At 45.1% G+C, this 20,725-nt stretch overlaps 3 protein-coding genes across 9 annotated transcripts in view; 1 reads left to right on the forward strand and 2 right to left on the reverse strand.

Annotated features, from left to right (window-relative positions):
* Window positions 1-20,725, forward strand: part of LOC109646547 (receptor tyrosine-protein kinase erbB-4-like) — a 198,817-nt gene that overhangs the window by 49,408 nt on the left and 128,684 nt on the right. The window lies entirely within an intron of this gene.
* LOC138407058 (centrosomal protein of 83 kDa-like) lies at window positions 3,991-5,466 on the reverse strand. Its single transcript, XM_069521405.1, has 2 exons — window positions 5,306-5,466; window positions 3,991-5,222 (listed from the first exon to the last, which is right to left on the reverse strand). Exons 1-2 carry the CDS (start codon window positions 5,315-5,317, stop codon window positions 4,089-4,091), a joined length of 1,146 nt encoding a protein of 381 aa, XP_069377506.1. The 5' UTR covers window positions 5,318-5,466; the 3' UTR covers window positions 3,991-4,088.
* Window positions 6,220-7,579, reverse strand: LOC138407059 (cilium assembly protein DZIP1-like). Its single transcript, XM_069521406.1, has 2 exons — window positions 7,418-7,579; window positions 6,220-7,334 (listed from the first exon to the last, which is right to left on the reverse strand). The coding sequence occupies exons 1-2, from the start codon at window positions 7,427-7,429 to the stop codon at window positions 6,318-6,320; spliced, it is 1,029 nt and encodes a 342-aa protein (XP_069377507.1). The 5' UTR covers window positions 7,430-7,579; the 3' UTR covers window positions 6,220-6,317.

Genomic DNA, 20,725 nt, shown 5'->3' on the forward strand with positions numbered 1-20,725 from the left:
AACATAAAAAATACTTATATTAGTTAATTCATTTTATTTTGGAGAAGCTTGATTGAGTTTGTACTTAGCTTCCTCCCACACAGGAGAAAAAGACGAGAGGTGAGATTACATATTCTCCCCCGAAGTGTGTTGATATTCATGTAAATTCACCACGGAGATCACTCTCTGAAAATGAACAATCACAGACGGAAAAGGTCACCGTTGTGCTGCAGTAGTGCATTATGGGAGCGGAATAATTGCTTTTCTAACATTACTTCCTATTGTAATGAAATCTTGGCAGTCGGCGACACTGAATGACAGATTACGCCACGGTTCAATCACGCGAGTGTGGGTGCAGGGGTTGGTGGACGGGGTGGCGGGCGGCGGCTGGAGGCGGCGGCAGCGGTGGGAGGAAGAGGGGGAGGGAGGGTGGGGGGGTTCAATTGGCTTTTGTTGAAAAGTGCGACTCCACCAAGTCTGTGCATTAATCATTTGTATCATTTTCAGTCATTGTGACTAACGGCGCCACTTTCATCAAGCGTTTGTGTCATTGCGCTCTAATTGTTTTGAAGTGAGAGCTATTGTCTGAAGAGAGACGCAGAGAATGAATAGAGCGTAATGATTTGTAATATGGCATATTTAAATACACGTGGCACAGCTGTGGAGCTGTAATTTACCGATCCTTTTTCTTTTCCTCTGTGTCTGTCATCTTCCGTCTCTGAACGTGGGAGTATTTGTTCTGGTGTGTGAGTGTGTGAGTCGCGTGCACGTCGATGTGTGCGCTCACACGAGTGCAGTTAAGCACCATTTCTTGGCGGCGCTCAGATCTTTGAAACCCAACTGTGTTAATCATGGTTCATGTGTGGGAGACATCAAACCTCCCTCTACTTTGCCTGCCTCACCCGCTGGGCACACTGAACACACACACACACACTGAAGACACACACTAATCTCTCAAGGGCACCTTCACCATCGCCCCCCCTTCATTTACAAGGCTGACCATAGGCGATGGGTTATCTACTGCCGTATCCCTCTATTGGAAACATGAATCACTTTGTTTAACGGAAGCTTGTACAGGATGTAAATGCACCGGCTCGGTGTGTTTTCTCCGCCATGCGTCCGCGGCCCTACGTCCTCATGCTGCATATTCCCCAGGTCACAGGGTGCACTTGGGAGACTGAATTCTCTTGTTTTGAAATAAAAAAGGGGGGAAATGTCACGATTGACTGCTGAGACTTGTGATCGGTTGAGTGTGGACACCATTTCAAATAAATTCAAACTCTTTTGCTGTTTTTCTGGTGGTAAACGTGTGTAAATACGTCCGTTTCACTTTTTCTTTCGTTTTTTTGGTTAAAGTTTAACAAAGCTGGTCACAGGCGATTGGTAATCTACTGCTATTTGTTTAACAGACGTTTTTACAGGATGTGTTTTCCATATCTATCCTCATATATTCCCAACGACACAGCGGGGGGAGATGGATACTCAGTTTTTTTTTTTTTGCCCAGAGGCTTTCAGGGCACAAAATGAACACCAGCATCTTTATAGCTGGTGACTGCAAGGCCACCCCGCCCGGTGCATTTCACTTCAGAGAACAGCTCCACTCGTTTAACCGCGAGGGCAAAAGCTCCGAGCCGCCGCGCTTCAATCGGGGGTGAAATGAACAGTGAAGACCAGGTCTCCAGACGCTGCAGATGAGACGCTGCAGCCCAATGAAAAAGGCCAGTAAGGAGGTGGGAGGAATAGATAATCACTGTTCCCTGCTGGAGGTGGTGTGGATCTGGTTTGACATCTTATGTGGCAGCGGAGATGACATGTCTTGTTCAGAGTTGAGAGGTTTTCGTCAAAGCTGACAGAAAGTGTGCGTGTTTGGGTGTCAGGTGTTCGTCTGGAGGTGTAAAGTTTGAGACCCACGTTTAATACCTGCAGCTGTCCTCAGAGAATTACACACATGGTGAAGTCCTTTATTTTCAAGTAATGTCAAAATGTCGTCCATCTTTATTTTTAGTCCATGTGAACAAAGGGGCCTGGGTGTCCACATACTTTTGGCCCCATTGTGCTGATTGGTCCAAAGATGGCACTGCAATGAAACATGGAGGATGATGCGTGTTGTGGACACACAACCTGGTGTGATGCATACATCGTCACATGTTACATGCACTTCTAGAGCTTTGTGTTTGTGCACGAGTGCCCCACGCGTCCACTGGCGTGTTTTTTACGTCATCATCGAACTTCCTTTTCAGCTGCCTCATCCACTTTCTCTCTTTACGCAAATCCGACCTTTAAGCTAATTACTGTTATGAAGATAAAGCGAGGAAGATGATGGGAAGGAGAGGGAAGACAGCTCCCAACACAGACACACACACAAACACAGACACACACACAAACACAAACGAGGCTCACCCTTCCTTTATGCTGATCACAGCTTTCACAATTAGACAAACTGTGATAACGCCGTTTATGCAGCGGGAAGATCCATAGCAATTATGCTTGGAGGGCATTTCTCCTCCAGTGCGAGGAGGCGAGATGTTGCTTCCCCTTCACACACATCCACTACACAACTACACACACACACACAGACACACACTGAAAATTCCCAGCTCCTCTTGGGGAGGTTTGTAGGGCATGAGGTGTGTCCTCCAATCCCTGTTGTGATCCTGAGATGAGACGGAGAGAGACGAGACGAGGGAATTCATTCACTCAGCTGAATAAAACTTTATGCTAAGAAGCTTAGTTTGGTTTCAAAAGACAGACAGAAACATAAAAACATATGCTGACAGATTGCAGAGACTGAAGCTGGAGAATTATTTCCTTGGTCTGAGGTACACATTACCTTCTCCTTCACATCAGAGCTGCTTCACAATTTGAGCAAAACAAACACTGTGGGTTCGGGAGACAACATCATTTTTATTTTATGACTGTGCCTCGCCAGCGATTCCCAGACTGAGGTAAACTTCCAGACTGCGTGATACTCGGCGAGGTGGGGCTCACTGCTCGCTCCCCTCCTACGTGTGTGTGAGTGAGTCAGGCTGTTTTTATTTCCAGGATGAAGTTACAGAATCACAGTTTGTCAATTAAAACAAAAATAATGATTCAAAAACTCAGTGGAAATGCATAAACAACTCCAACTCATTAGCGTTGATCCATACAGGATACTAGTTATTGCTCTCGCCCACTAATCCCCCGTCCCTAAGGGCCCAGTGTGAGGATGATCGACGCATCAAATCTCCGTCTGTCCGTCAACACACACATCCCTCGCTCTCCGCCTCATCCGCCGCCTCTGTGCGCAGTCACGCCCGCTGCAGCACGAGCTTTGTGTGTGCTGGAGAAAAGAGAAGAAGAAGATCAGATAGACTCTCATGATCACAGGATGCGCTCCGCCTGCTGTTCTCCTCCAAACCGCGTCAGCTGCCAAGTCCGTTGTTTCTCTGACGGACGACGCTAGATGAGAAGTTTGCATTTATTAAAATAACAGTGTGAAAAGTGGCACAGTTGCGTCCAGGATGATGGGCGGGAGAATCATTTATGTACTGACGATCAGGGTTCAATTCCCTCCTTGCAGCAGTGGCTGGCCAATAGAGGGCGCTAGGGCGCCGCCCCACCACTCACCGCATTTACCTTGAATAAGACAAAAAAATTTAAGTAAAAATGAAATAATAAAATAAAAATATTTTGAAATATATGTATATATTTTTTTAGATGTCTAATGAAGTTTGAAGCAAGTTCACAATCAGAATCAGAAATACTTTATTAATCCCTGTAGGGAAATTCAAACTAGCTTTAGTAAAGGGTTGTGTTGTAATTTGATTGTAAACCTTCTTCTCCTTCTCCTGTCACCACAAGCTCAACCCTGCTGAAATCATTGGTTTTCAGCACACAATGATAAATATATACAGTAATGAACAGCTTTAAGCAGCACTCCACTGCGATTTCCATGACTGTGCCCATACGAAGGTCCAACAAAACCTCTTCAAGTTTATGTTTCCTTTAAAAAACACACAAAAACCAGGAAAGTATTTGTAAAAAAAGTGAAAAACATTTATTTTAATCACTTCATAAATCCCTCCATTAACCCTGCCAGTCCTCAAGCAGGTGAAGAAGGTACGGTCAGCTCAGGTGCTGTTAGATGGAGCTGCTGACTTCTTCCAACGCTGTGGTTTTCTCAACCCCAGAGCGTGGCGGAATCTCTTCCAGAGTGAAGGCTTCTTTTGTTTCTCAGGGAGAACGCTGGAGAGAGACTTCTCCTCAGTGACATCCTCCTTACTCTCTCCATTGAGCGGACTACTGGAAGCATCAGCTGCATATAGAAGACTGCAGACCTCATGATAAGAGGCTCTGAGCTTCATCAGCTCTTCTTCGAGAACCTTCTTTCCCTGCTTCTCCTCCTGGAGCTCAGTGTTCAACTTCTCCTGGTTGATAGTCTGATTTCGACAGACCTCATGATGAGAAGCTCTGAGCTTCTTCAGCTCTTTTTGGAGAATGTTATTTTCTTGCTTCTCCACCTGGAGTTTATGGTTGAACTTTTCCTGGTTGATAGTCTGATTTTGACAGACCCCATGATAAGAGGTTCTGAGCTCCATCAGCTCTTCTTGGAGAACGTTATTTTCCTGCTTCTCCTCCTGGAGCTCAGCGTTCAACTTCTCCTGGTTGATAGTCTGATTAAGACAGACCTCACGATAAGAAGTTTGGAGCTTCAACAGCTGTTCTTGGAGAACCTTCTTCTCCTGCTTCTCCTCCTGGAGCTCAGCGTTCAACTTCTCCTCGTTGAGAGTCTGATTTAGACAGACTTCATTATAAGAAGCTCTGAGCTCCATCAGCTCTTCTTGAAGAGCATTATTGTCATCCTGAGGCAGCTCGCTGGTTTGAGTCTCCTTGTCCATGGAGTCAATCTTTTGGCTGTGAGCTTGCCTTTCCTCCATCTCTGTCACCACAAGCTCAACCCTGCTGAAATCCCTTTTCAAATGGGCCACCTTCTCCTTCAGAGCCACAGTGTCCTCTTCCAGAGCCTTCACTTGGTTGCCCTGTGCAGCCAGTTCGCTATTGTTGGCTTTAGAGCGAGCTGCCCCTATCTCCTTCTCCCTTATCACAAACTTATTCTCCTGTTTGAGCTCCTCATCCTGAGCCTTTATTGCAGCCAGTTTGTCAATGTGAGCTGTTATTTTCTTTGTAATCCTTTTCTGAATCTCATCGTCCTCTTTGAATGTCTTTCTCAGAGCCTGAATCTTAGACATCACTGTTCCACGAGTCTGAAAAACAGAAACATGGAATTCATTATTAAAAGTCCACTCAACTCAACCTGAACATACATTTCTAGAGAAAAATGTTTTACCGGAATGTCCATTTTGGTTAAAGGGGATTTATAGTTAAAAGAGCAGTGTAGTCTTATGAATTTTTACTGAACAAATCAGTTGCTGTCTCCGTGGTCAGGATTGTTGTCTTCACAAACGAGGACTGTGACTTCTCAGCTGACGGTCTGCTATTTATAAGTTTGGTGGATCAAAGCACCAGAGAAACGTCCTCTACAGTCTATAGAGTTTTTAGTCCTTTGATTGACATCTAAAGATTTGAGGCCAGCAATCCCTTTGATGGTTGCCCTCACCAAAATCATTAAAGGAGGTTTTTAAGCAGCAACAGTTTCCATGGCGATTTTACTACACAACATGGCTGCCCCTGGGATCAGGGGCAGCCATGTTTATTGTAACATTGCACAGTTGCGTCCAGGATGATGGGCGGGAGAATCATTTATGTACTGACGATCAGGGTTCAATTCCCTCCTTGCGGCAGTGGCGGCTGGCCAATAGAGGGCGCTAGGGCGCCGCCCCACCACTCACCGCATTTACCTTGAATAAGACAAAAAAAATTTAAGTAAAAATGAAATAATAAAATAAAAATATTTCGAAATATATGTATATATTTTTTTAGATGTCTAATGAAGTTTGAAGCAAGTTCACAATCAGAATCAGAAATACTTTATTAATCCCTGTAGGGAAATTCAAACTTTAACTAGCTTTAGTAAAGGGTTGTGTTGTAATTTGATTGTAAACCTTCTTCTCCTTCTCCTGTCACCACAAGCTCAACCCTGCTGAAATCATTGGTTTTCAGCACACAATGATAAATATATACAGTAATGAACAGCTTTAAGCAGCACTCCACTGCGATTTCCATGACTGTGCCCATACGAAGGTCCAACAAAAGCTCTTGAAGTTTATGTTTCCTTTAAAAAACACACAAAAACCAGGAAAGTATTTGTAAAAATAGTGAAAAACATTTATTTTAATCACTTCATAAATCCCTCCATTAACCCTGCCAGTCCTCAAGCAGGTGAAGAAGGTACGGTCAGCTCAGGTGCTGTTAGATGGAGCTGCTGACTTCTTCCAACGCTGTGGTTTTCTCAACCCCAGAGCGTGGCGGAATCTCTTCCAGAGTGAAGGCTTCTTTTGTTTCTCTGGGAGAACACTGGAGAGAGACTTCTCCTCAGTGACGTCCTCCTTACTCTCTCCATTGAGCGGACTACTGGAAGCATCAGCTGCATACAGAAGACTGCAGACCTCATGATAAGAGGCTCTGAGCTTCATCAGCTCTTCTTCGAGAACCTTCTTTCCCTGCTTCTCCTCCTGGAGCTCAGTGTTCAACTTCTCCTGGTTGATAGTCTGATTTCGACAGACCTCATGATGAGAAGCTCTGAGCTTCTTCAGCTCTTTTTGGAGAATGTTATTTTCTTGCTTCTCCACCTGGAGTTTATGGTTGAACTTTTCCTGGTTGATAGTCTGATTTTGACAGACCCCATGATAAGAGGTTCTGAGCTCCATCAGCTCTTCTTGGAGAAGGTTATTTTCCTGCTTCTCCTCCTGGAGCTCAGTGTTCCACTTCTCCTGGTTGATAGTCTGATTAAGACAGACCTCATGATAAGCAGTTTGGAGCTTCAACAGCTGTTCTTGGAGAACCTTCTTCTCCTGCTTCTCCTCCTGGAGCTCAGCGTTCAACTTCTCCTCGTTGAGAGTCTGATTTAGACAGACCTCATGATAAGAAGCTCTGAGCTTCATCAGCTCTTCTTGAAGAGCATTATTTTCATCCTGAGGCAGCTCGCTGGTTTGAGTCTCCTTGTGCATGGAGTCAATCTTTTGGCTGTGAGCTTGCCTTTCCTCCACCTCTGTCACCACAAGCTCAACCCTGCTGAAATCCCTTTTTAAAGGGGCCACCTTCTCCTCCAGAATCTTAACCTTGATGCCCCGTGCAGCCAGTTTGCTAAGGTAGTCTTTCGGGCGAGCTGCCACTCTCGCCTTCTTCCTCTGAATCTCATCGTCCTCATTGAGCTTCTTTATCAGAGCCTGAATCCTAGACTTCAATGTTCCACGAGTCTGAAAAACAGAAGCATGGAATTCATTATTAGAAGTCCACTCAACACAACCTGAACATACATTACTAGAGAAAAATGTTTTACCGGAATGTCCATTTTGGTTAAAGGGGATTTGTAGTTAAAAGAGCAGTGTCGTCTTGATGAATTTTTACTGAACAAATCAGTTGTTGTCTCCGTGGTCAGGATTGTTGTCTTCACAAACGAGGACTGTGACTTCTCAGCTGACGGTCTGCTATTTATACGTTTGGTGGATCAAAGCACCAGAGAAACGTCCTCTACAGTCTATAGAGTTTTTAGTCCTTTGATTGACATCTAAAGATTTGAGGCCAGCAATCCCTTTGATGGTTGCCCCCACCAAAATCATTAAAGGAGGTTTTTAAGCAGCAACAGTTTCCATGGCCATTTTTATAAGTTTCCTATTTTTATATTTTCTATATTTATACTTGCACAAATACACCACAACAAATTCCTTGTATGTGTAAACCTGCTTGGCAATAAAACCAGATTCTGATTGATGACAAACAGCAAGTTAGCACTGAACACTTGCAGGCCACAGGGTTTTAGTGGAACTAGACGATCTCCTGTGGCGATATTTGTAAATACACAACATGACTGACCCGGAGGGTGTTTGTTTGTATCAGGTTCACTTCTGTATCTTGCACATCAATACAAGTGTACAGGAATCATTAGTATTTTAATGCAGTGTACACGGCTGCTGGGCTAGGTAGCTATTATTAGCATTGCTGTTAGCGTTGCAGTTGCACTGGTTGTTGCAAGTAAACAATGGCAGTGCAATATTTCTAGCTAACTATTAGATTCACAACATTTTTATAACATTCTTCAGACACTGTCAAGGTACGTTTGGGATATAGCACTGCTATAGAAAATAGACTGTGTATAAAGATTGACGACACATCTCCACTTCCTCTAAAAATAGAGGAATGTGTACTTAGTAAACACTAAGAACGAGACTCAGTCTGTAGTCTAATGATGCATACTCTACTTACTGTCTGAGCACACTGCAACAACTATTAATAATTTACATTATTTATCAATTATATTTTTATTATTTATATTATTATTTTGTATATAATAAATTAGATGTAGTTTTCGAAGTTCAGTTTTTTGTTTGTGCAGTACCAGTAAACTGTTAGCTATCTGTTTTTGTGTAAAATGACTGACATGTTTATTTTTGTTTATTGATGAAATAAATACTATTTCACATGGAGCTGGTATCCTGCAGATTGTATTAAATCATAGTGAGATGGTTGCTGAAGACTGAGTATGGCACGGCACAGCCCCACCAAGAATATTGTTCACCAGCCGTCACTGCCTTGCGGCAAAGCCAAGAACCATGAGTCAAATCTTAGAATATTTACACGCTTTTAATTTCTCTCCTGTTTGATCAGACATGTTTGATATTTAGACCCAATGTGAAATGAATAGCGAGTAGACAAGGGTGCAGAAACTTGTAATAGCTAATGAAGGCGAGCTGAACGCCACACGATCTGTTGCTTTTATTGTTCCCAAAACCCTCCAAAAAGATACTCTCTTCATTATTGTACAGGATTTTAGAAAACCAGCAAAGATCCTCCATTGTATCACCAAACACGCGGGAACTTCCTTCTGTTGTCAGGTATCTTTTCCTCACTGGATAAACAACTAATCTTCGCTGTAATTGTGCCCACAACCAATAATCTTTATTCCAGGCCTCACAGTCGTCTTTATTTTTGCGGGCAGGTGTCTGGCGGCGTTTGGCAGCTGCTCGGTCGTCCGTCCACCCGCTCCCGTAGAACTCAGGCCGGCTGTCTCAGATTGATTCCGAGTGCACCACCACACCCATATGTGCTACCTCGTGCCTCTGCAGTTATTTTGTTTGGGGAACTGAATTAATTAAAGGCAGCAGAGTGTGTGTGTGTGTGTGTCTCTCCATCTGTACACTGCCTTATAAATGTGTGTTAGTGTGAGGGGAGTGTATCAGCCTGTGTATGTTCAGTCAGAAATGGACCCTCTATATTTCGATAAGATCAATAGCGACCTCTTTCATCTCCATGCACTTATCTGGCCGTGAAAAACTCATCGCCCTCTCTCTTGTTCCCTCTTTCACTCTCACACTCGCTCTTTCATTGCCGTCCAGTGCATTGATGTTAGATATGAAAACCTATCCAGCAACAATCCGCCTGATCTTCTGGCTGATATATCAGCAGCAGTGTCTCTTTTGTCCGTCTCCAGCAGCAGTAAAACACAATATTCTCTTTTACATGCCCACAGAAGCTGCAGTTTTTCTCCCCTCATACAATATTTGACAGATAAAACCAATCTTTACTCTCATAAAGTGCACACTAAAGAAGAACGAGCTCTGCCCAGTGGCTGCAGAGTACACAGTGCCATCTAATGAGGCCTCGGTATATTTTCTGAGATGAATGTGCCTGACCGAGCGAACACACCTAAGTTTAGTTGCCCCGTCCAATTTGCTGAAAAAGATGCAGCTAACCAACCATTCAGTGCACATTACGCCCCGACCTGGGAGCTGTGCATGCTCTGAAATCATCACACCTGACCAGACAATGAGAGGCTCCATCTGACCAGGGTTTTCTCTACGCTTCTCAGAGATGGGTTTAGGTGAAAAGTATTCGTCTGAGACCCGGCGTCTTTGTAAGTCCAGCTCGTCCAGGATCCCCTCTCCAGTGGATCCACGTGCAGGAACAATGCAACGTGAGCTAATGAAGCATCAATCTCTGCAGAATGCTGCAGGAAATCCTCTGTTTTTTATTTTTTGTTTTGCAGGACTGGCTAATTGGGCAGAGACCTTCTGGTCAAAAGCCTCGCAGCAGATTTCATACCTGAGACTAGCGGGAGGCTGCGTGACTGAGTCCAGATCCTCTTCACTTCCTAATCACCAGCTAAAGAAGAGTGGAAATTTGCCCTCTGGTGGGAAAAAGACCAAAGTAGCTGCCATGCCTTCGTTAGCCGTCTGTCTGTGGCGGGGTTGATGAAATCGAGGTCTGAATTTACTAATGAGAAATCAATGAGAGCACGGCAGGAACCCCGAGGCTCTCCTGCTCCTGCAGTGTCATTCTTTTATTCCCCACACACACGCTCACTCTGTTCCTGTCTCGCTCGCTTTCCCCTGCTCTCCCTCTTCCTCTCACCTTCACTGCGCGGAGGATTCCTGACACATTTCTGTGAATTTACTTTATTGCGATAAACATCATATTTCTTCCTTTGAAATAAAGATCAGAGTGGCTTATTTACTTTACTGGCCTATTTTCACTGCAGAGACCCAGAGCTTCCAGGGAGTGTGTGTGTTGAATATATGTGTGTGTGTGTGTTGTTCAACCATGCGTAAAAGCTCCATGTGTCTGAGCAGAGCTGTGATGGTGATCCCGCTATCTGCACCCTGCACTTTATCTGTAAACTAACAGATACATTTTTTTTGAAAGAAAATTGCTTTTACCGAAACAAATCACCCTCCTGACAGGAGGCCACTGTCAAAAGGAGTTCGCTCTCCGTTTTGGAACTCTGTTATTTGTGGCTGGAGGACTGAACGTGCGCTGCCAGCCTCGAGTTTTCTTTCCTCTTCTGTTCTCAGAATCGGCAGAAACACCCCAGAACGCCTTCGTCTGATGAATTTAAGTTGCTTTCTGCAACAGTTGGCGAGCTAATGTGATACCTATCTCATATTTACACCTCATGCTGCAACAGCATCTGCGAGTTTCACCCTTGAGGGACATTAATTATGAATACCATGACACTGACATGATGATCACTCTTTCTCCTCTCTTCTCTCCTTCTCCTCTAGGTAAGCCATCTTCCCTCCTTCCCAATGTGATTGCAGAAGGACCCCCTGCATTAGTCATGAGTAATGTATGGCTTATTTATTGTGGTTCTACCTAATTATGTGCGAGGATCATATGGTAAATCTGGTTTAAACCATAATTCATGAAACATTATGGATTATTCATTATGTTTATGATGCCGTGCAGTTGGTTGGAATGCAAATGCACTCATTATGTGCAGAGTGACACAGAAGAGGAGACTGCTCACAGCTTAAATACTGGATATTTGCACATTTTGGTGCATTAGCACTGTCGATATCCTGCTCTGTATATTTCAAGAAAGTCCTTCTTGATATTTTTGCCGTGTGGGATTTAATTTTGTATTCGGATTACATCCAAAGCCAGAGAATCAAATCTTCTCCAGTGGTGCAAAGTAATAATTTTCTTAAATATGGTGGAGAGTAAATACAGCAGGAGTAACAGTGGAGACTTTTACCACTTTGACCACAGAAAAAAAGGTGTTTGACCCTGCCTTCTGAAAACTGAGAGCATGCCACCTCTCTCTTTTTAAAGAAGTGAAAAGTTTTGGCTAGATGTGTGTTGTAGTGCTTTCTCTGTGACGTGGTGTTTCCAGGGTTATTCTCCCCTCATGTACTTCACCATATCTTCAGTTATGACTCTACTGACTCTGATATTCCTTCAAATCTGTCGTACTAGTCTTAAAAACTCTGAAATCTAACTTGTTGAAACCTCCAGAAAGTTTTTATCTGAAGACACAAGTTGCTGCGTGTGTAGCTTTGCACAACTATTTTGTTAATTATATTTCTGTGCTTTAATTTAAGTACGATTATGAACCTTCTGGTACTTTAACTTGCGTACAGGAAGTGTTTCATGCACCTCTGATCTTTTTAATGCAGGAACAGATTATTCTTTTTGATGCTAAGCCAAAACATCACCTGTCAAAACTGGTGACAAGCCGGTGACGAACCTGCTAATTGTCCCGAAAGGGCTTGTTCCCTCTGAAAACATCTTCGACTGCCAAACATCTCCAATCATTCTCCCAGCACGCCAGTCAAAAACATACACCGCTACATGACATTTTGTGTGAGCGGCTTCCTGTGCGGCGCAGATAAGAGCGAGGAAATGAACTGACCCCCATCCTCCCTGTGTTTCCATCAGCGATTAATTAATACCTGCCAAACATTTGAACCTCGCCGCTGCTTTTCATTTTTGGCTAATTACTGAGTCGTTTGACTGGATAGACGTTTGAATGTGCGCACACCCACGCACAGTTTATCTTTTCCTCTGATCCTCTAACTTGCATAAACACACACAATCACACAAACACACACACACACACACACACACACACATACACACACACACACACAGTGGCTCTTAGATGGATTTTGAGGTGATTAGCTACGCAGCATTAAGTGGTGGCCTTGGCTGGCCCTCCTGATGTCGCCGTCAAAGTGGGGTCACCGTGGCCCGGGTGAGACAGGGGCTGCCATCAATACACTATTAAACCCATTGGTTCCTCTTCAATGTGTTTCGATGTGAGGTTCATAGCTCTCGCTGTGTCATCTGTCACCGTGAAGATCATACACAGCGTTTGTTGACTTATTTCTTCTGAGAGGTGGATGTCGACTGCAACGTTTGTAGAGTTAATGAGGCTCTAAGTTGCTGTCGGAGTCAAATTTCCAGTCTGAGTCTTCGTTCTCACTCGGAGAGTTTAATCACCGTGTTCATCTTATTTTTCATTTACCTGATGTTCATTACTTTAAAATATCACGAGGACAGTTGAGACCAGAGCGAATATGTTAGAAATAAATCTGTCAGGCTGTGTGGTTGAGAGGAAAAAGCTGAACAGAATATTTCATTCATCACCGTAAAGATGGAAACAACCTGGAGTGTGTCGCAGGTGATTATTCCTCACGGCTGACAGACGTCTCTTGTATTGATGCATAAGTGCATATTGTGTTTTCTCTTCCATCTGAAGCATCTAACTCTCTGTAGTGCTGCCGACTGTAAGATCACATGCACGTGTATAGATTGTAGATTATAGATTGTTGTGGCGTGAGATGGTCTCATCGGTGCAGTTTCAACTTTAAGGTTTGGTGTACGAATACAAATCTAGAGGAAATGAAACCTGAGGTGTCATTTACATGAAACGCACAACAGAGCACACCTTCAGCCGAGGCTGTGATGAGGTCTGGCTGCCCGTAAGGACGGTAAAAGCTTTATGGGTGTTTTGACGGCACACCAACGTGGCGGGAGAGGAGGGAGAGAGACAGCGATGAAAAAAAAAAAAAAAGTCATTAAATTTCAATCTTCAATATGAATTTTTTTACCATTTTATGTCCAAACTAAAACTGCTGCATGGTATTAAATTATCTAATGTGAGAGGAGTAAATATTATTTGATTTCTTTGGGAGGTTTTTTTTCTGTCTTTATCTTTCTGGCAGCGGGAGACACAACTACTGAGACACACTGAACTGCAAAGGTCATTGGATTTGTTATTTCAAAACCAGAAATCCAATAGTACCTCCCTCACTTTTTTTTAATGTGGCCAGAAAATATTCCAGACAGCATCCCTGCAAACTTCAAATCCCAGACTGAAGTTCAGTGCATCACGAACAGTTGAGAGGAGCAGACAGAGGATGCAGCCGAAGAGAAGGGATATCAAAAAAGGAGAAAATTGATTTAAAGTCCATCCTTCAGGATAGAGAGGTGGTGTTTTTATATGCCGGAGCTGTTTCCAGTGAAGCTGATGATGGACTGTGGTGTGGCGAGAAGAAGCTACCTTTATGAGACGTTCTGCCAAGGCTGTCCAGGAGATGAGCTGAGGGGGAAGATGGAGCCGGGTTACGATGCTGGACCACGTGGTTCCTTTAACTGAGTAGAATCTTCTGGTAGAGGCCATCGTCATTTGAAACAACCCCACATATTCCAATGAGTTTGTGATCAGGTGGTGCGTACAAGTCATTGTCACACATGATGTAGCTTGAATGAAAGATGCCCTCTGCTTTATTTTTCATGTGTTCCTGATGAGAAAAACATGAAACTAGAAATCTTGTTTGCTCTGGCATCTCGGATGTAGCTGCATCAAATGAAGAAACCTTGTGTCAACAGTTTTCTGAGCAGCTGTTTGCCGATTCCCTTTGAGCCGGGACTGACCTTACATAAAGTTTCAAAACCAGAAACATAAGTGGTGTTTTCACAGCACGTTGCCCCCCCAGCTACCATGTAAAATACAAGAGACGTCCCCCGCGACTCTCAAACTTCAAGCCGTGTCTCGAAATCAAACACGTCGAGGAGCGAGCTCACATCTTCTGCCACGCAGACACCGAGAGAGGCAGGGTTCAGAGCAGGGGAAGTACACTTCCTGTCTCTGCCAGTTTCAGAGCGGCGAACATTAATTCAAAGTCAAAGAGGGGAAATGGTGGAATTAAAGCACCGGCCCCCCTCATGGGCAATAAAGAATTGAGGTGCGGGGGGGGGCTGGAAAGAGAACAAAGGAGTTAAAAGACGGAAAAAGTAAAACCAAGGTGGAAATCTTTTCCTGTGCTCATTCTCTCCTAATGTAAAGCTCCCACGTGGAGGGACGGTGGGGGCAAGCGTGGAATGGCTGATGAGGTGGCAGCCCCCCCACTGCGCTCACACGGACAGGCGATGACTCCTCCGTTTCCCCGAAAGGTTGTAAAAATGTTCACCAGAGCTGACGGCGCTGAACTTCTGGCCCCCCCGGTTTGACCAATCGGCTAAAGGGGCCCCTCGCTGAGCGGAGGGGGCCTCTAATCAAGTTTCTATGCGTGTGCCTGTGGAGCTGAGGGAGTGAGACGTGCAGACTGGAAATAAAGATGGACGACGCTGTCGATGATGACGTCTCACACAGTTTTATAGCATCAGATATTCCAATGCTGGATTATGGATACAGACCTAAACTTGGTACATGTCACGTCCACTAACATGGAGGAGGAGCTATACTGCAGCCTAAAATAGAATAAACATCAAGATTTCACGATACCTCTGCAAAGCATCCATCAGATTTCACTTTCATTAGCTCCCCAGTGAAACTGCTTCTGAAATACAACCCTCCGAAGCTTCTTTTTTTTTACCAGATTGGATGTTACGTCTCTGATTTGTCTTTATTTGACACTTTAATCTCTCACCAGCACGTTATTACAACTTCTCCAAACTAAACGACAAAACAGGTTGTCATTAACGATCCATATGACTCTTTTCTGCTGTGCCACTGCAGCAGTTTAAAAGATACAACCCATTCATTTATTTTTACTTATTTTTATAGGGACAAGTATACAGCATGGACCGAAGCCACATACATTTATAGCTGGAGCTATAATTTTACACTGCCTGTCCCCGGATCAGCTTTTATACAGATACATTCCAACAGGACGGCTGCGTCGCGGGTACAAGCAATAAAGCACAGGGTCATCTGGCAGCGCCCTGGTCGCCTCGGGGGCTAAGACGCTGACCGTGTCCTTTTCCTGACTGTCTCTCTGTCCCTCATGTTTCCTGGTGTCTCTAAACTTCATGTTCTTTAGGATGAAAATACCCAAAGAAGTAAAACACTTAAAGTCAAGTAAAGTAGGAAGGTTGTGATTATGTTAAGAGAAGCCAGCGTTGGCATTTGGCGTCAAACATCATCATCTCGTAAAGGTCAGGAACATAGACCGTACATAAAGAACGCCGCGGCTTCGATTCCTACCGCTGAAACGAAAGATCTTGCATAAGCACGCCGCCATCTTGCAATATTGACGTCATTTGGAGCCGAGTCTGAGCAGCAGGAGGCGCCACAATCAAGGTCCCACCCATACATGTGCTCGACCAATTGCGAATCAGCTTCAGCTGTCAGTCATGACGTTCTATCCTATTTCTCTCCTTTCCTCACTTCTTCCTCTGCTCTCGTCTTCCTCATCGTCTCTACATCCTATTCCTCTCCTCCTCCTCCTCCTCCTCCACCTCTCTTCTGTCTGTCCCCCTCGCTCCTCCTCTCCCCCTCCTCTCTCTTTGACATCTCGTTCCCAGCGGCGCTCCAGCAGGTCCTCTCATAAAAGAACGAGTGTGTCTGTCCGTATCTTTGACAGCCACCGTTGCAGAGACAAAGACACACAAACATACAGTTACACACTTGTCACAGTTGTCTCTCTCGTTACAATCCCCTGACACAAAGCACGGATACCCATAAAAAAATGTTTTATCTTTCCCCCGAAAACACACACACACCGCACAGACACACAGGAAATCCAAGCACATCATATCAGCACTCTGCGGAGTTAAATCCACTTGAGGGTATCTGAATGAAAGGCCCAGAAATAAACTGTCTCATGTGCCAGGAAGGAGTGTCTCTCCATATGTGAGCCTCTGTATCACTAGTTAAAATGCCTGGCTGTGGACCAGTAGCGCCGAGTGACCGCCGAGTGGCTTGTGGCCGTGTTTGTGCAGCAACTTCACATCTCCAGTCCTGGGAGACCGGTGGAGGAGGGAGGGCGAGATTGCGGTGTCCCTTCCCTTTCCCATCCCTCCTTCCATCTCTGCCTGCATCTCCACAGGCAAACTGAGGAGCGATGATCTCCCTCTTTTTTCTCCCCTCCCTCCCTCCCTCCCTCCCTGTGTTGTATAGCCTCCTCCGCTCCCCCAACAGCCGAGGCTTTCACGCACCACATAATCGCTGCCTTTCTCTCGCGGCCCCTCTCCGTTGCAAGGTCACTCCTCTCCCATTGTGTTGCCTCCCAAGTCACTCTCAAAAGCCTCATTCACATCAGTTATGGGGCTTTTGTAGATATTTAGTGCGGGCATTTGCCGTGCACCACATCATTTTCACTCCCTATATAATTCACTGGAGGATTATCATGCAGGCAGATCATGTCCTTGATGCGGAGACGCAGCGTCAGAGTCGTCAGACACAATAAACACGTTGGAAGTGTTGCTCTCTGGTGGTTTTACACTCATGTAAAAGACAGAATAACACACTGATGCTCCATTGTTGAGCAACTTTAATTGTTTAAGTTGGTTAATTCTAAATCAGTTTGGAGAAGTCCAAGTATCGTCCAAAAGTTTTAGTTTTAACTCGATTTCCACTGAACATTTTTAACTTTTTAGCAGTTGAGAAAGTTTGCTGACTTCCTCAAATGTTTGACGATGCAGTTCTTTGTTTTGAATCGAGGCAAATTGAACATATTTAGAATGTAATCACTGATATTTGTCATTTACCGATCGGGCTTCAACAACTGGGTAAAGAATGATGAGAGGATGAGTGGCTAATACTTGCTGGTTCTGTTTTTCAGCACAGTTTGAGCGACATTTATCTGAGATTGCAAACAGAAAGAGTTTTGTGTCACCGTGTGTATCCATGCGGGTATTTTAATGCGTGTACTTTGCCACTGGCTCGACACGGGTTCACGGACGCTCAATAAATGGCGTGGCAAGCTGTGTCAAGTGGAGCGCACTCAGCGAGCGCATGAGATTGGTTGATAGATTTCACACTCCGGTGGCTCACTCTTCACGTCGGCTCCACACCAGTGTTTTGTCAGGGAGCATAACAGGTGATTATTCCACTTGGCTTACACACCGAGGAGGGAGGTGGCGAGGAGGTGGTGATGGTGGGGGAAGGAGGACGGGAGAAGCAAACGGGGGAGTGATGTGACCTCGGGGAAATCTTCATGTTCTTTTCTGTCACTTAATGCGTGCTGACAACCTAAAATTACCCCGATGCACATTTGTAATAATGTTCCATTTAATGAAATTACCCTTTTGAATAACTCAAATTTAGTTTTGCGCCACCAGTACATGTTGCCCTGGAGAAAATGGAAAGTTCGTGGTCGTGCATGTTGCAGAGAAGAGTCGTGGGGGACGTCAGTAATAAGATATATTCTTTCTGGTCATGCTTGTGCATCATAGACTGAAAATAAAGATGGTAGACACCTCTCCACTTCCTCCCACAATCCAGAAATGATGCTCAGACGTCTCTGTCATCTTCCAGCTGAGAAGAATCTGAATCTGTGAGCCAACCAGCCACCAGGGGGCGATTGAGACTCTTCAAAAACCGTTGTTATGAGGATGTTGTGAGGTTAAGGTGAAGGTCGGAGGGGAGAGAATGCATCATGTCACTGAAAGTTCTCACAGCTATAGAAAGACGTGTGTGTGTGTGTGTGTGTGTGTGGTCGTCTGCTGCCAATTATAACTGCCTTCCTCTAACGCCTCCTCCTCCTCCTCCCTGTGGAAGGACGCACTGATGACACGGGTGAGTCCACTCTGCGTCTCGCCGTGTCACCTGTCACTCAATAAGCCGCGTACCGCTGGACGCGCTCTCGCCCCGTAATCCGCCAAACCCAAGTGGGGTCGGTCAGAGAGGTTTTTCTACGGGTCGGGCAGACTTCTCTTGCTAATTGCTTTGAGGCCAACGCCGGGCGCAGAAGGACTTTGGCGGTGACTGATCGGGAGGGGAGGGGTCAGACGGGTTAGAGGCAAGGTGCGGAAACAAAAGGCCTCACAGGAAGTGAGGTCGTGACGGCACATGAAGGAGGACGGAAAGCTTTGAGTTTCATGTCATGGCTAATCTTGCAAATCCCACGTCTGTGCTATCTGCCAATAAACTAAAATATGAAGACGCACACACACACACTGTATACTATGAGTATAGGTTATACCATATGCTCGAGTGGTGTTCATAATGATTCCACTCAATGCTTGACTAATGGCAGTGTGCAGAACCAATGGAGTGTGTCAGCTGAGGAGAAGCTCGCAGGGAGCAGAGCGAACAGGCGCTGGAGGTCGCACCTTTAATTCATGGTTATGTCAAAGCTGAACAGGCAGCGAGAGGAATTAAAGCAGTCCACTTAATATAATACATGTCAATAAACGAGCTGGTGCCAAGGATGTTCTGGCACAAAACCACGACGCAACACAGAGAAAGGAATTTAGACGACGAGCAGATCGTGTCGTGACTCTGGCTGTTTGCAGGACGCTTTGCTCATCGGCTGAAGGTGAAGGTAGTCGGACTCTCTGTTTCCTCTCAGGACGTTTTCTCATGTGTTTGAGAATAACTCTATTATCCCGTTGAGCTCTTGACTGAAATTTATATGAAGGTGCATCTTTGTGCCAAATGAGCGATGACATGCTGTTTGCTGCCCCACTTTACAACCGTGGCTGACGCTATTCTCGCATTAATCTCAGCGGAAGCAAGTGTTGGTAGAAAATAATGCACATCCTAAATCTCCTCCCAGGAGCCGCACGGAAAGCGAACGTCAACCTGCGACGTGAGGAGTCGTCCGCTCGCTGCTGCTGGTGGCACTTAATTGTGGGAGCTGTCTGACGCGGCGTGTGTTAGTCTGAAAGGTTCAATTCTCCCCACTTTATTAGGTTCGATTGCATTTTGGCAGCAACAGTGCAGTGAGCAGACACTCCTCGTCTTTCTACCTGTTCCCTGTCTCCAGCGCAGGTGGCTGCTGCAGACGGTGGCGTTGGTGCGTGCACGTGTGCGCGCTCCTTTGTGAGGCCCGACACAGATCAGCTCTGCCGTAGTACACGTGTTAACCCCCAGTGACGGAAAAAGGACACAGCGGAGTGTGTGTTGCACAGAGAAACACACACTTCCTAACACAGCCGGGGGAACCCTTGTTTATCTGTTTCTCCAGACTTGTCAGTGTTGATGGGCCTCTGCTCGCTTCGCAATTCACTTTGGAGTTGGCTGCTGCTGTGTCGCTCGCACGCACACGCTTCCGCAGCCACAAACACAAACACACTGCAACCGTGTGAAATCTATTGCAAAGACAGCTCACTGTAGACGTACAGGGTGTTGATCTGTGTATTTGTAAAATCGTATATTTACATCGATGATAAAAATGCTCGGTTCAGTCCCACTGCCGGCTTTGTCGACTTTTTCCTCTCCCCTCATCTGCCGAGCGCACAGCATCACCTCGGGGATGCTCTCACAAAAGAGAGCGCCTAATGAATGTGGAAAATGAGAATACCAGTTTGATGAACTCTGCTACTCAATTAGTGCAATTAATTTTCCTGTGGCGCCGCTGAGTAAAATGGAGGCACGGATGATTGAGCCACTGGTTCTATCTTATTTTATTTTTAGACACCTGCCTGTGAGTGTGTGTGATACAGACAGTGAAGAAGAGTTTTATATAGGGGGGGGGGGGGGGGGGGGGGGGGGGGGGTTCTCATTCACCGCACGAGAGCAGCTTTCTTCTCATCTCCTCCAAGCTAATAGCACTCATGTCTGATTTAGCCTGAGCTGAATTACAGAGAGCTGTGAAAGGTTGATTCTCTCTGACATAAAAATAAAGTGTTATGAAGGGATAGAATTATTTATCACGACCCGATGAAGAACAGCAGCACCTGCGGAACATGAGCTCCGCAGCGTTAGCGGTGAAATCCAGCGCGGTCGTGTTCACGTCCAACACCGTGAAGCAGAATGAAGACGTAACGACTCTAAAGCTTTTATCTCTCATTTATTTCACGTGCTGCAGATATTTATCAATAGAAGTAAAGACAATCTGCACAGACACTTGTGCAGCTCATATTTTTTATTTTCTTTAACTGTGAGTCGACCATAAAGTGTCAGAATAAAGATTTCTGC

This window comes from Paralichthys olivaceus, chromosome 24, assembly GCF_024713975.1.
Source record: "Paralichthys olivaceus isolate ysfri-2021 chromosome 24, ASM2471397v2, whole genome shotgun sequence".
NCBI classification, from domain to species: Eukaryota; Metazoa; Chordata; class Actinopteri; order Pleuronectiformes; family Paralichthyidae; genus Paralichthys; species Paralichthys olivaceus.